Source organism: Eptatretus burgeri, chromosome 2 (assembly GCF_056783735.1).
Source record: "Eptatretus burgeri isolate ZD-2024b chromosome 2, Ebu_testis_v1, whole genome shotgun sequence".
In the NCBI taxonomy this organism is placed as follows: Eukaryota; Metazoa; Chordata; class Myxini; order Myxiniformes; family Myxinidae; genus Eptatretus; species Eptatretus burgeri.
In genome coordinates this window covers 153,925,624-153,940,930 of record NC_140962.1, presented here as the reverse complement: position 1 = coordinate 153,940,930, position 15,307 = coordinate 153,925,624, and the positions used below count along the sequence as shown (strand labels likewise).

The window sequence follows — 15,307 nt, the reverse complement described above, 5'->3', positions numbered from 1 at the left end:
TTTGAGGAGATGGGTTTGGGGTGGATTAATGTGGGTCGAAAAGATCATGGTTTTGGATGGGGGAAGATATGAAATGATGGTGAACAGCTGTTTTGAAGACCTGGAGGGAAGAGTTGTGTCCAACGAGCGGTTGCTCTGAGAGACTCAAATGAGATTTGTTACCTGCATAGTCCTTGAGCGTCAGCTGCGGCTGTATGGACATGTGGCTCATTTTCCTGACACTGATCCTGCTCACCAGATTCTCTCAGCAAGGGAGCCTGGTGACTGGAGGAGGCCAATGGGCTGCCCACGTGCCTTGTGGTTGCAGCAGGTTCATCAGCGTCTCAAGGAGATAGGGATGGGCCAGGCATTTGCCTGGGGGATGGCTAGACGGAGGCCCCTGGAGTACTGGCGGAAAATGGACGTAGCAATGCGCTGCTCCGGTGCATGCCTGACCTGACCTGACCTGATGGAAGAATGGAAGTGAAGAGAATGTGGGAGTTTTTCCAGAGGAAGGAAAGAAGAGGAATGAAAGAGTGAAGGTAAGCAGTGATTCTTGATTTTGGCAGTTTCACCAGAAGGGGGTTACTGGTGGACCTTGAGCGCCCTGCAGAAATATGGGGGGAGATCACAGACAGAGCATGGGGGGAGGGGGGAGGCTGGAGATGAGATGGTAGAAGACAGAAAGACCGCTGATCTGCCTGCAGTGAGAGAGTGAGAGACCCAAAGACTCAGCTTCATCGTGGGAGATACCAATGATCCAAAAAGCCATGGTTCCCACAGCGTGAAACCAAGCTAGGTCTGAGGCAGGAGCACCATCCCAGAGGAGAGAGCAGCACTACATCAGGCTGCGAATAAGAGCTTTGTATGTGTTTCGAAGCTGAGGTGTGCCAAGGATGGACTTTGTACAGCATAGGATGCCAAGTCAGTGACTGGCTTTGGAGGCAAGCTTGGAAATGTGGCTTCCCCAGGAAATATCATGGCAAATAGTGAGGCCCAAAAGCTTGAATGGAAGGACCTCAAACTTTGCCTCTCTTCGTATGCATGCAAAGTTTGGGGCCACTAGATTTCATGGTTTCGAAGTTATGGAGGAGATGGACTGATGGACTGACTGACGGACACACAACAACATTTATTAGTATCGATATACAAAAGCACAATATCTATTTCTTCGTTGCCTGTTTTGGTAATACTTGTACGCATTTCAATTTGGTATTTCTTGCAAAATCAATTTTGTGAAACTCTTTACCATTTTGATCCTGTCACAGCAATTAAGACACCCAAAGAATGATACAAAAAAGCAAGAAGTTGCTGACTCTAGGAGTAGTCTTTCCCTGGAGAGGAAATTATTGCATTGACATTACTCTGTACGCGTGAAGCAAAATGTGAGGTTGAGCAATTGGTTTACTTTGTGTTTTTTCTGTCTGTCTGCCTGTCTGTCTGCAGATGTTGATCTATGATCGACAAACTACTTAATTTCAATTGATTGATATATTGTCAACACCGCAGAATACGAATCGGAGCACGAATCTGCAGCTCAGCAGTACTTTACTGAAATTGGAAAATTGTACGGAATCTGATCCCGATCGCACATGTGCAGAGAGGAGTAAGGTCGTTTTTGTTAGCCTGTCTGCCTGACTGGCAAGCAAACAAAATTGAAAATAACTCCAAACAGGAAACTTACTGTTTTTTAGGGAAGTTTAAAAGACATTAAAACAGGCATTATTAACTAATTTAACGTGTTAAATAAGATGGGGTAAAAAGCAGTGCAGCAATGACGGTAAACTTCCAAAAATGTTTTTTGTTTTTTTTCTACAGCTTTTAAAACCTTTTTTATTTCAATTGAATTATATACTTAAACACTGTAGAACACAAATCACCTTGTTGGCACTTCAAACAATCTCCAGTTTCGCAGTCGATGGCCAAAATATTGTTGTGGTGCCGGGTTCGGTGGCGAGGACGACCGCTAGATGGAGCAGTCGGGCCATCTCCCACCGAACACCGGAATTGAAGGTCATAACCTTCGGATAACTCCGAAGGTCACGGGTCCTTTAGTGGAGCGTGGACATCAATATTTTGACGGCGAGGGGTAGGGTTAGTTGACTAATTCCAATTTACCTAAGTACCCACGCTGTCTAACTACCAGGGAAGCCACACCCTCGGCCGACTTTGTCCGAACCGAGTTGCTGTTACCGACTCGGATCCGGCGTAACCGAGCAGGGATTACCAAAGCCTGCCGGACCAAATGAACAATTTATGGCACAAACGGCCTCACAATAACTCAAACCCGAACCATGCTCGGCCAATGAAAGAAAACACGGACAACGAATTGGAACATTTAACGGGGGATTTATTTTACAGTAATCGGGAAGGAAGACACAGAGCAGAGTTATCACGACTATAATATGCAGGCAATGTACAGTGAGCAAAAGCACTTCACAATTCTACTTAAAGATGGGCCACAGACACACACACACACACACACACACACTCACACTCACACTCACACTCACACACACACACACACACACACACACACACACACACACACACACACACACACTCACACACACACACACACACTCAAAAACGAAATGGGGTCGGTTGGCCTTTATTCGGCCCTTCAGCTCGGGGGGAAGTCGAGCTGAGGGTCAGAGTCTGGCCGGATACCTGGCCGCCTCGTACGGTTTGGACGAGCGAACCAGGATGAGACCAGCTGCGTCGAGCGAACCAGGATGAGACCAGCCGCGTCGAGCGAACCACCAAGCACAGGACCACGGAACCACTGAAAAGAAGACCACCGAAAGAACCTCCGAACCAGCACTCCACCAACGAAGCGAGAACCCCCAGAGACAGCTCGCTATCTTCCTTTTCCCTCCTCCCGTGCGGGGTGGAGGGATCCGCTCTGAGGCGATGAGCCTCCAGAATGGATGAGGGGTTGTCGGGCGATCAGTGGCCTCCCCTCATTGGTCGGGAGGAACATTCCACCTTGCGGGAGCGGAGCCGGCACTGAGGTGATGAGCCTCCTGGTTGGTTCGGTGGTGGGAAATGGTGGCCATCCGTGATTGGAGGAGGTCCGGTGGGAGGGGGCAACGACCACCCCCCACCCCCCGTGCGTGTCTGTGAACCCAGACGGAACAACCAGGGGAGCACCCTATTCTCCATCCACCCTTGTAGCGGGGAGGGGGGATCTCGGGTCGGCTGTCGGTCCGGCCGCTGTCGATTGGACGAGCTCATGGTAGACGGAGGGAACCTCACCCCTGTACGTGGCACGTTGCACGTGGGCAATGGATGGCGATGGTGCGAGAACGAAGAGTTTGTGGTTTGGCAGGAAGATTTAAAGATGTAGAAAAAAAATCTAGCTCGAAAGAAACCCGCAGCACACGGACACTTATCAACCCATTAAACATAGGGGAGGGTTCCAACTGTAAACACATACTTATCGAAATAACTGAACTGCGGGGACTCTGGCTGTTGTGTGCAAATGGCTGCCGGATTCGTAACAATATTACGCCATTTTATGCCACTTCTACCAATCAAATGTGCTGCTTGTGCTCTCAGCATTGGGGAATATCGAGATTCAGAGAAAATGGCAGCTTGCAGGGAATATAGATTGTGCTCGTGTTATGGATCAATAATATATGCTTTAACCGTAGATTCCACTTAATTGGAAATGTTGTTAAGGTACAGTAGATACTGTGGTACAGTAGATATGCTGTGTTCAGGCAGCCTTCGACCCAGTCGTGCAGTGTGAGGTTGGGCAGAGAAAAGGAATGTCAGGGTTGCTGATAAGAAAAAGTAGGTGGGAGGTAATGTCTCAGTGTCTTAACAAATTATTTTGGACAAAGCTGTGTTTATGCTGAGGTGTCCAAATGGCTTGTAAAATACTCTCACATGAAAGAGAAATGGACTGTTTTCATTTTAAAACCCGGCTCGACCAGCAAAGAGGGTATTAAGAGTGCTGCATGCGAACCGAGACTGTGGTTCTGCACTTCGAAGCCCTGACTGAAGAACCAGCTGCACCTATGCGGATGCTGGTCCATCTTCTCTGCTGGCTGGTTGGTCCTCGATGAATCTACTGCCTTGCTGGTCACATCGAAATGGCAAAGAGCCTGTTGCCTTCCTCTTTACTCTTCAGCAGCCAGTAATGCATTGTGGTCTTTAATGGCAAGCAGTGGACTCGGATTCATCTGCTTGCTTTGGTGATACCAAGAACACCCTCTGGGGACTTGTAACACGACTGGCCTGTCTGACTTCAACCTGTACGCACTCAGTTGGGCAATGCTACTTCGAACGTATCCACAACCAACCTCTCCATCCATTCGTATCCTGCTGGAGTTTTATTATAAGAAATGGGAACCTGAGATAAGTTGCTGACTCAAAAGTCTTGAGTTATTTCAAAGCTTCATTGAAACCTGTGACGTGTATTTTATAATTTGTGGAGTTTCAAAATCATCGAGTGTTTCTTTTAATCATTATTATGGGATGCTTTTAAACAGTATTAGTGTTTTTAAGGTTGACAGTAGGGATTAATAAATTACCCATTAAATATCTTTATGTCTCATACATTAGTTTCGCTTGTTAAATAATACACGGGACATATTATTGACCATAAATCTTTTCTACCATTCTCCCCTTGCGTCGGTGACTCGAGGAAGGACGTAACACTAGGAAAGGCAAAGCAAGGGTTGAAAAGACCCTTCCATGTCCTTTTTCTCAAGACTGTGTATAGTTAGGTGTTCCATGAACTCTGTAGTTGTAAAGCCACATGATTTGGAGCAGAGAGATTCACTTCTAGGGTGTTCGATGATGTGCAGGTAAAACCAAGTCACAAAGCTCCAAAGAAGACACCTGCAGATTCTGAGAACACTCCACTGGATGTGGTGAGTGCACAATTGTTTAATGTTCACCTTTTACTCTGACTGTAGTTTTTGTCTTGATTGAGAAATATTCACAAAATTATTTTTTATGAATAGATTGCAGGGCTTTTTAAAGCTTATTTGAATTCTCCAATTTCAACGACATGTGCTTCGAAATCTGTTTTATAGTTTAAGATCTGTTGTTTATGGGAGAGGCAGATGTGCATGTCATGAAGGTTTCAAAATGGTTAAATCTGGAAGATGTGTCCCTTTACATAATGCTATGGAAATGACTTCTCGGAGCTGAAAATGCATAATTGGAATAGCTTTTTCCCTTACATTATGTTTTAGTGTAAATGTGTGGTAAAATTAACTATAATAGGAATATGCATCAATACTTATGTAGAAAACAGGTTGTTTTCCCCCACAATCTTTGTTTCTGATCCCTCACTCTTTTTCCTTCACCCTAATTTCATGTTTTATCTTTTGTAATCTGTCTTTTATAAACGTTTAAAGGAATCGTGGCCTTACGACACGTACCAGGCATGAGTTTGGCGCAATCCCACAACACCAAGAACGTTCTGGCAGAGCCGAGAGGCACAGGAGCGGGATTAACACCACCTCCACCAATTGACACCAAGCGACCAAGGCTTGTCGACATCACTGCATGGCTGGGTGTTGGGCGGCTCATTGAAAGACCACTCATAAAGATGCAGCTGGTTTGGTGAAGGAGAGCGTTCTGCTGGTTCGTGATTGGTTATGTTCGGAGAGTGGCGCTGGAGGAGCCACTCTGTAGAGGCGGTTCTTGAGAAGCAGGTTGTTGCTACACCGCAGAGTGGATCGCATTCTCTGCCATGGAGTCCCAAATACCTCTGCTTTGTTTGGTGGAGTAAAGGCCAGCGAGTGGAGTGCCAGCTGTCGAACTGCGCAACTCACACCTGGGTCACGACTGGTATTCCTTTGTCTTGTCCCACTCTCTATAGTAGTCTTCTGTCATAGGCCCGAAAGGGCTTAAAGATAGGTTAATTAAGGAATTCTGTCCGTCCAAATCCCCGGGCATGTATTTTGTTTTTTTAATAACTGTTAGCTGGGATTACAAATGTTTGTACTCCTTTTTTTTAGCTCACCTGGACTTTAGTCAGGTGAGCTTATGTGATCTGGCAGTGTCTGTAGGTGAGTGAGTCAGTAAGTCAGATAGTCCGTAAACACTTCAGTCATTATCGCTTGAACCAAACATAAAAATGTTGATGAAACTTGGCCACAAGCTTCATATTTGATGCCAAACTAAGGTTTATTGACCGCATCAAAAACTACACTCATTAAGGGGTTCTGCAGGGTTTTTTTTGACCCCCCCCCCCCACACACACACACACACACAAAATAGGTATTGGCTTTCTTCTCCAAAACTACACACACTATTTTGATGAAACTTGAACACAACCTTCAACACCCATAGTGTACCAAATTGTATCGACCGCATCAAAATCTGCACTCGCAAAGGAATCTACGGGGAGGCAGGGGCTTGAACCCCCCAAAGTAGATATTTGCTCTTTTCTCCAAAACTACATACACGACTTTGATTAAACTTGACCACAACCTTCAACACCAGTGATGTACCAAAAGTATTTCGACCGCATCAAAATCTGCGCTCATTATTGGAGTGTACGGAGGATTTTGACCCCCCCCCCCCCAAATAGGTATTTGCTCTCTTCTCTGAAACTACACACACAATTTTCATTAAACTTGACCACATTATTCACCCGTTATGTACCAAAGTGTATTTACTGCATCAAAATCTGCGCTCATTAAGGGAGTCGATGGTGGGGGGTGGGGGGGTTCTGACCCCCCAAAATCGGTATTTGCTCTATTCTCTGAACTACACACAGAATTTCAATGAAACTTAACATAAACCTTCACCACTCTTGATGTACTAAAGTTTGTTCACGGCATTAAAAAATTCAGGATCTGAGGGGTCTGTGGGGGGGTTTAAGTGACTGTTGCTCCTGATACAGGTGAGCTTCAGGACAGATGGTCCTATTTTTGTATACAAAGTCAGGGCTCGTAGAGGAGCTAGAACACAGAATGGACCAGGATGCAACAGAATAAAAGGAATGGGAGAAAGAGGGGAAAAACACCAACAGCTGTGTTGAGGGACAAAATAGAGGGAGACAGACAAATAAGGGATTTGGGAGGTATGAGGTGTGGGTTAGGATGCACATCATGGAAAAGATGGATACAGAAGCAAATTCAGGAAGGACGAGAGCTTGAAATTTGGAAAGAGGTGGCCTTTGGGGAAAGGGGGGGTTCATGGTTAATAGGGGTAGAGAAGATCATGGTTTTATATGGGGGATGATCTGAGATGGTGGTGAATATCTGTCTTGAAGATGTGGAGGGAAGAATGACTTTGAAGAAAATGTGGAAGTTGGTTCCACAGGTGAGAAAAAAAAAAGGAACAAATATGTGGAAGTGAGCAGTGATGCTGGATTTGGGGAGTTTCACCAGAAGGGGGTTGCTATTGAACCATTCAGAAATGTGGGCGGGACAAAGCACGGAAAGAGCAGCAGGTGCCATACCAGAAAAGAAGTGACAGAGTCCACTGAGCTGTCTGCGATGGGAAAGTGATTAGTCCATCGGCTCAACTTCATCGAGGGAGATTCCAATGCTCTTGAGGGCCATGGTTTCCACGGCATCAAGCTGAGCAAGGTGTGAAGCAGAGGTGCTATCCCAGAGGGGAGAGCAGTACTCCATCAACCTGCGGATTAAGACCTTGTAGGTGGATAGGAGTTCAAGTGTGCCAAGGAAGGACTTTGTACGATGGAGGAGGCCCAGTTGGTGACTGGCTTAGGAAGCCAACTTTGAAATGTGATTTACCCAAGAAAGATTATGGCTGATAGTGATATCCAGGAGTTTGAGTGACTGAACTTCCTCGAGGATTGTTATGAAAGTAGATGCGAGTGTTTGCCATATGGTGCTTTCGGAGAGTGAGAGTGTGAGATTATTCAGGATTTAAAGACATATTCAAAGTGTTTGACCAGCTTGTGATTCTCCTTTTCTCTCCCCTACACATTTCAATACACACTTTAAATTTGGAGTTATCTGGATGGTGGTGGTCATTCGTTTATAATAGCAGAGTCGCTATAAATCCTTTTAGAGGATATTCGGGTTTTGGAGCACTTAACACTCATTATGAAATTCACCTCCTTGACTGCTAAGAACCTCTACTCTGGTTCCATCTTGGATTTGGACCCCGGCGAGGTGCCCAGTCCAATTGGCTGCCTGGCATTCCCTTGAACCCTATATAGACAAAGAAATGCCCTTTATCTGGTTCAGAGCACCTTGGCCATTTGGCAGGTGTGACTGCTGGAACAATACTTTGCTCAAGTCATATCTCCCAGCAGTGTTGTAGTCTTAGTTTCTTAGCCAAGTGAACATACATTATTTGTTTAGAAATTATAAAGTGTGTAATTACAGACAGAATTTTTTTGTCTTTGGAGTGGCAATTATATTACTGATTGAGTGATTCAATAGCTTAAAAAAAAGCGATTCAGCCATTTATGAATTGCAATGAAGTGCACGTTTACTCGAAATTTACCTTTGCAGAGATCTTTTTTGCTTATAACCCTCCTGAACTGCATTATAAAATGGCCATGTTTGTATCGTGTGATTTTTACAAACTAGATATGTTCTCGAACCTTTGAGCAAGTGCTCCAGAGTCTATAACATCCTGATTCAAACTGCATTTGCACCATGCTGCTGCCTGTGGAACTTAACTTGCCTTTCATAAATCATAACAAACAGCTCTGTTGCTCTTTGAACAATTTTAAACGTGAAAGTGTGAATGGCAGGATTAGTATTATAAATCCTGGGCTCCATGTTCATCCACACTTGGTACCGATGGTTTCTCCATAGCCATTGCATTCTCTATGTTTTGGTGTGTCTGATACGACTGAACTCCATTCTGAGGTTTTCAGGGAATCAAACCCATTATGGTGAAAAAAGGTTGAGTAATATACTGTTACTAGAATGGCACTCGGTAGAGCACATACCACTGTCAGGCTGAACAGTTTACGTTTTGTATCTCACCGATAGGCCGGACCTGGATCCAGACCTTCACTGAAATTGAATCAGCTTGTTCTTGTCACCTACCCAACTCATCCACCAAGTTTTGTCATAACTCATCCTTAATTTCTGTTTAGCACACCCCATCCCCTTCTTCCTTCACTCCCCACCCCCTTCTTCCTTCACTCCCCACATGCCCTTAACACACCCCACCCCCTCCTACCTTCACTTCCTGCCCCTTCTTCCCTCCTTTACTCCCTACCTCCTCTCTTCTCCTCCTGCGTCTATTGGTGCATATTTTTGACAATAACCAATCAATCGTGTGCATGGATCAATGTTTACTCCGTAACAGATTGGCATTTCGTGTGATGGAGTTCCCTCTAATGGTCACATTTTCTTGCCTTGAAGAAATGATTTTTCCATTTTCATCCCGTGTACATTCACCAATATGTCTTTATCTGCTAATTTGATTTTGCATTCCTAAAACTACGGGGTCTGTGAAAAAGTAATGCCTCCTATTCTTTTTTCTCCAAAACAGGTAAAGATATTCAAATGAAACAAAGCGCAGTCTGTGCATTAGTTCTTCCTGCCACTGGGTGCGAAGTTTCGTGATTCTGACACTCGATATCTCAGTGCTACATAATCAAGATGGCAGAGGGGAGCACGACATTGTCAGTACTGTTAAAGCAGTGTGCAGTTATTGAGTTGCTAACAGCAGAGAACATGCCTCCTGTCGACATTCATAGGCAAATTAAAGTTGTGTATGGCAATGATTGCGTTCATGTGAGTACTGTCCGTCAATGGGTTAGGAATACTAAAGACGACTGCAAGACAAACAGCATTACGGGGGACCAACAATGGCAACAGATGTTCCTCACCGACAACGCGCCAATCAGCTTTTGAAGGAGAACCGGTGTATATCTCAGGAGACTCACTATTCAGCTTGAGATTTCACATGAGCGAGTGCAGGCTACCGTGACCATTCTTGAATATAGGAATTGTGTGCATAGTGGGTTCTTCAATGCTGACTGATCCAATGAAGGAAAAGCAGATGGAAGTGTATGCAGAGCTGTTAATGTACTCCGAATGTGAAGGCGACCAGTTCTTGATCAATATTGTGACTGAAGATGAGTGTTTTGGGTACACTATTGTTGTTGTTCGTCTTTTGGCTGCTCCCGTTAGGGGTTGCCACAGTGGATCATCCATTATGATCCGCATACTGATTTGGCACAGGTTTTACGCCGGATGCCCTTCCTGACGCAACCCTGGTCGCCTCTTACGACACAGGGATAAGGATTGGGTTTTGCCATGATTCCGGGCTGCCCTACACCCTCTCATAGCGCAGCCCAGTGCAGAGCTCCCGTCCTCAAGCGATCCTCCAAACCAAGCCTCCGAGTAGCCGGATTACAGGCGCACGCCACTACGCCTGGTGGGTACACTATTATGATCCTGAAAGAAAGATCTTGACGGTCAATGGAGTACCACCACAAAGGATCACCAGCACCAAAAAAAAAATTCAAGACACAAGCAGCAGCCAGGAAAGTCATGCCTCCAGCTTTTTGGGATGTGAAGGGGATAGTTCATTTTGGAAGTCATGCCAAAGGGTACCACCATTAACTCTGAGCGCTAGATTGAAACTCTAAAGAAACCGACAGTACTGTATGGATTCAGAGGGATCATTCTGATATGCAGATGCTTCTCCTCCAGCATGACAATGCATGCCTCACATGAGTGCACGAACGACTGAAGCAATTGGTCACCTCGGTTTCACCACCTTACAGCGCCGACTTGCTTCCCTCAGATTTTAATTTTCCCAAATTTAAGGAACACCTTCGTGGAGAACATTTTCCTTCCGACGATGACGTCAAGACAACCGTGCAGCACTGGTTAAGTCAGTAGGATGCACCGTTACATCGTGACAGCATCAGAAAACGACTTGAACTTTGCCACAAATGTGAGGGCTGTGGTGGTGATTATGTTGAGAAATAAATAGGCATCATGTTAGAATGAAGATTGATGTTAGTATCTGTCTTTATTTCATTCAAATATCTTTCTCTGATTTGGCCATCTTACTTTTCAACACACCCTGTACTTATTATTGGTAATTGTGCTATATTATTATGCAATTATAGAATACACACAAGGAATAAATAATGTTGATGTTTTTTTTTCCTGGGGTTTTATAATGATTCACTGTTTTCTGAGAAGTCTGTGAATGATTTTGAGCAGAGATCATCACTCCCGATATGCTTGGTATGTGCAGGTGAAACCAGGACGTAGAACTCCAAAGAGGAGCAAAAAGATCATCAACACACCTTCAGCTTCAGAGAACTCTCCAATGGATGTGGTGAGTGCACAATACTTGTTTAGTCTTCACATTTTACTCTGAAGAGTGAAACAAAATAACTTATTTGAAATGTGGGATCATGAATGGTCAAAGGAAGGGAGATAGTTGATATGATGAAAGGAAGGAAAGTGCAAATCGTGTATAGGGGAGCCATCGTATTAGGGAATAGGGAGGATATGAACTGCTTTATTTTGGCAGTAGGAAGAAGAAATGGAGTTGGAGTAATTGTGGTGAAAGATTTGAATTGTGAAGTGGAAAAAAAACTCTAAGGGCACTTGGTAGAGCACCAACCTTGGCCACACAATGTTTGATCCACGAGAACATATCGGGCCCAATACATTTTTGAAATATCATGTGATATATTGTTTTTGGCCCAATCTTTCAATGGTGAAGAATCACTGAAGAAATTATCAGATCTGGATCCAGATTCGGATTTTCACCAAAATTGAGTCAATTCTTTCTTGACACACACCCAACATGTCCACCAAGTTTCTTCCGAATCCGTCCACAACTTTTTTGAGATATCGTGCTATATTTCGTTTTCACCCCATCTCTCAATGGTGAAGAATCACTTTAAAATTCTGGTAGGCAGATCCGGATCCGTATTTTCAACATAATCTAATCAGTTCGTCCTTGTCACACACCCAACCTGTCCACAAAATTTCATCCAAATCCGTCCACAACTTTTTGAGATATCCTGCACACAGACAGACAAACAAACAAGACAAGCCAGTAGGCGACATGGGTGGTCTCTAGACTAAGCTGAATTTGAAATATGTAGCTAAGAGAACATATCAGATGGCATTTTTGCCATTCGTTGTTCCATATAGGAACATGACGAGCAACTGTCCATTCATCATTTGTGTTCGATTCCCTAACCCTACGTTAAGGCCCTGTCACACCTTGACGATTTAGCCAGCGTATGCCGACGTATGAAAAATTTGTCTAAAACGCTGGCACACGTCGAATACGTTATGAGTAAGTTTTGTATACGTTAAGAGCACGCTGGCATATGTCGTAGTACACCGAGCTCGTCGATAAATGTTAACATGCTTGAACTTTTTTGATGTATGCCAGCGTATGACTCGCACGTTCCGGATACGCTGACCATAAGTTGTAGGCACGTTACGCGATCGTTGACACACATTACTTGTAACTTTCTCATAAGTCGAAACACGTCGAGGTAATGTTTAGCATACCCGAAACTTGTTTCTAACCTATGAGTAACGTGTTGTAGGCATGTTACACGATCGTTGACACACGTCGACACACGTTACTTGTAAGTTACTTGTAAGTCAAAACATGTCGAGGTAATGTTTAGCGTCAGTGTTCCAGACTCCATGGTTTTTTTTGTTTGTTTTTTTTTTTTCTTCGGCATGTTTTTGATGGTGACACTTCGATTTCTAGTGCGGTTTTAATATAATATTGTTGTGGTTACCAAATTCGCAAACCACCATTCAGGTCCCTTAGGTGAGATATCTCCGTAAGTATATGTGTAGTTAGGCCCAAACCCGTTGTCTAGTGGGAATACATGTCATTCATGCGTGCTGCGACTCTTCAGGATAGCCGTTTTTCTTTTACTATCTTTATTTTGGACCAACCGCCATTGTTACCACCACCAACCACAACATCAACCACCCACCGCGGCGCCGCTTCACGTCACACCTCGCAACCGTCGCATCGCCACCGTTCTTGCGCCGCTTGTGGGTACCGGTGTTGGGCTCGTGCAGGGCGCGTGCTGAACAGCGTGTACAAAACCACGGATTTTCCGCTTCAAAAACGGATCAAAAACGACACACGCCCACTTTTGTGCCGTCCAATCGGTGAGCGAGGGGCGATTTGGCCCCGCCTCCAGGGCGTTGGAGGGCGATCGCTATATGCAAATTTATGGATCAAAAAGCATTCACGCCCACTTTTTCTCGGGCCAATGGGGAGCGAGGTGAAAGGTCGAAGGCAGGGGGTCAAAGATGAGAGAGCGAAGCCACGGGGCTTATATAAGCGACCGCGTTCGTCAAGTCGAGTGAGTTAAGACTTCGCAGCTGGTGGAGTTGGGAAGAAGAAGCAAGAAGGAGTTGGTCGTCGTCGTGTGCGTTGGAGTCGGAGCGAAGGGGACGGAGCTGTGGAGAGGCGGCGAGGGCAGACGAGGGGGTGCTCGCGTCGTGCCGGGAGCTGCACACCAGGGAGGCCGACGGCGCGACCTGGACGAGGTGGAGACGCTCGTCGCGGGACTCGAAGCAGAGTAGAAATCCTCCTTTCCCCCGAGCATCAGCAACCCCCTCCTGTTTCCCCCTGCGCTGAGATAGTGCGACCAAGGGGGCCCCTTTCCCACCCCCTACCAGACACTGCCCGCGAGGCCCGCGGAGTTGAGGCACCATCGCCGCTCCGCGTCTCATCACCAGACGGGTAGGCCCGACCCGGTCTCGGCCTCAGGCCCGCCTCATCTTTGAGGGTGTTCTTTTCCTTGGTTTTGGGTATGTGTTGTCGGCGCCGTCTGTGAAGTAAAATTGTATAAGTGTTGCCGTGTGCTCGCGTAATCGGTATTAGATCTGCATTGTCGCATTTGCTTTTTGTGTAAAATTGCATTGTGTTTCTTTTCCTTTTCTATGTGCTTTTGGTGGAATTGAATATGTGTGCTTTCCGTTCATCGCGAATAAATGTGCTTTGTGTTGAACTGTTTCCCGCTTCGCCGTCATTTCTTTCATTGAATCCTCATCTTGCTTCACGTAAAGGGTTGGTAGTGGGCTGAATACGCCCGATAATTAATCGAACCGTCGAGGCCGACGATAACACCGCTCGGTTATCCCGATAGTACGGAACGGGTCGCTTAAGTGGCCCGTGTCCGAAGTCGACCTGCGGCGAGGTGCGATCGCCCGGTCTACCCTCCGTGTGGGTACTTAGGTAGGTCGAATTTGGCGAGCAACCCTATCCCACGCGGGGGCTGATTGGCTCGATCGCGGTGAGACCGAAAGGTCCACCCGTGACTGGTTCCCGGCGTTAGTCCGAGAGGGTCACGACTGGATTGTCCGTCCGGTGGGCGACGTGCCGCGATTCGAGTTACGTGGCCGTCAGCACGCCGGCGGGCGCGAATCCGCAACAATATAATTAATAGGCTGCCGCTCAACGATTTAAATCATAACCGCACTATAAATCAAAGTGTCAACATCACCGTCATGCCGAAGAAAATATTTTTTTTTTAAAAACCATGGAGTCTGGAACACTGATGGGTTCCTCCTGTGTGAACCCCATTTTTATATACCAACTCCCCTAAACGCTGCCATTATACGGTAGCTGTAAGTTAGTAACACGTTCAGTAAGTTCTGTGGTCGTCCGGAAGACGTCAAATAAATCTACATACATCAATATGCGTTGGAGATACGTTACTCATAGGTTCAAAGCACGTTACTCATAGGTTAGAAATAAGTTTTGAGTACGCTAAACATTACCTCGACGTGTTTCGACTTATGAGTAACTTACAAGTAACGTGTGTCGACGTGTGTCAACGATCGCGTAACGTGCCTACAACTTATGGCCAGCGTATGACTCACACGTTCCGCATACGCTGGCATACGTCGAAAAATTTTCAACATGCTGAAAATTTGTCGACGTACTCGGCGTACTACGACGTATTCCAGCATGCTTCAGCATGCTCTTAACGTATACAAAACTTACCCATAACGTATTCGACGTGTGCCAGTGTATTCGGCAAATTTTTCGTACGTCGGCATACGCTGGCTAAAACATCAAGGTGTGACAGTGGCTTGACACTTCGATGTCTAGTGCGGTTATGATTTGAATCGTCGAGCCGCAGCCTTTTAATAGGCTACGCCACGTGATCGTCGGCGATATGCTGCCGCGCTATGCATAAGTTAGACTATCGTTGGTCATAGGTTGTGAACGCCGACAACACGCTCAGCATTCGTTGATATAAGTTATCTATATGTTATCGAAACGTTCTGTGTACGTTACCAATACGTTATGCATACGTCCAACTCGTTATGAATACGTCCAAAACTGGAAAAAACATCAATAGTTCAGCGTATGCCATCGTTTTACATACATTTTG

At 45.6% G+C, this 15,307-nt stretch overlaps 1 protein-coding gene and 1 long non-coding RNA gene across 6 annotated transcripts in view; one reads left to right on the top strand and one right to left on the bottom strand.

Moving 5' to 3' along the window:
• Positions 1-15,307, bottom strand: part of LOC147033613 (uncharacterized) — a 35,725-nt gene that overhangs the window by 2,802 nt on the left and 17,616 nt on the right. The gene's annotated exons all lie outside the window — the stretch shown is intronic.
• Positions 1-15,307, top strand: part of LOC147033614 (uncharacterized) — a 104,754-nt gene that overhangs the window by 82,591 nt on the left and 6,856 nt on the right. For all 5 annotated transcript variants that reach the window (XR_015051737.1, XM_085857255.1, XM_085857270.1 and 2 more), the window contains 2 exons: positions 4,797-4,862; positions 11,161-11,244. Coding sequence is in view for 4 of the 5 variants with exons in the window: in XM_085857255.1 (XP_085713381.1) it covers positions 4,797-4,862; positions 11,161-11,244 (150 nt within the window). In the remaining variant the exon portion in view is untranslated. The remainder of the gene's footprint in view (positions 1-4,796; positions 4,863-11,160; positions 11,245-15,307) is intronic.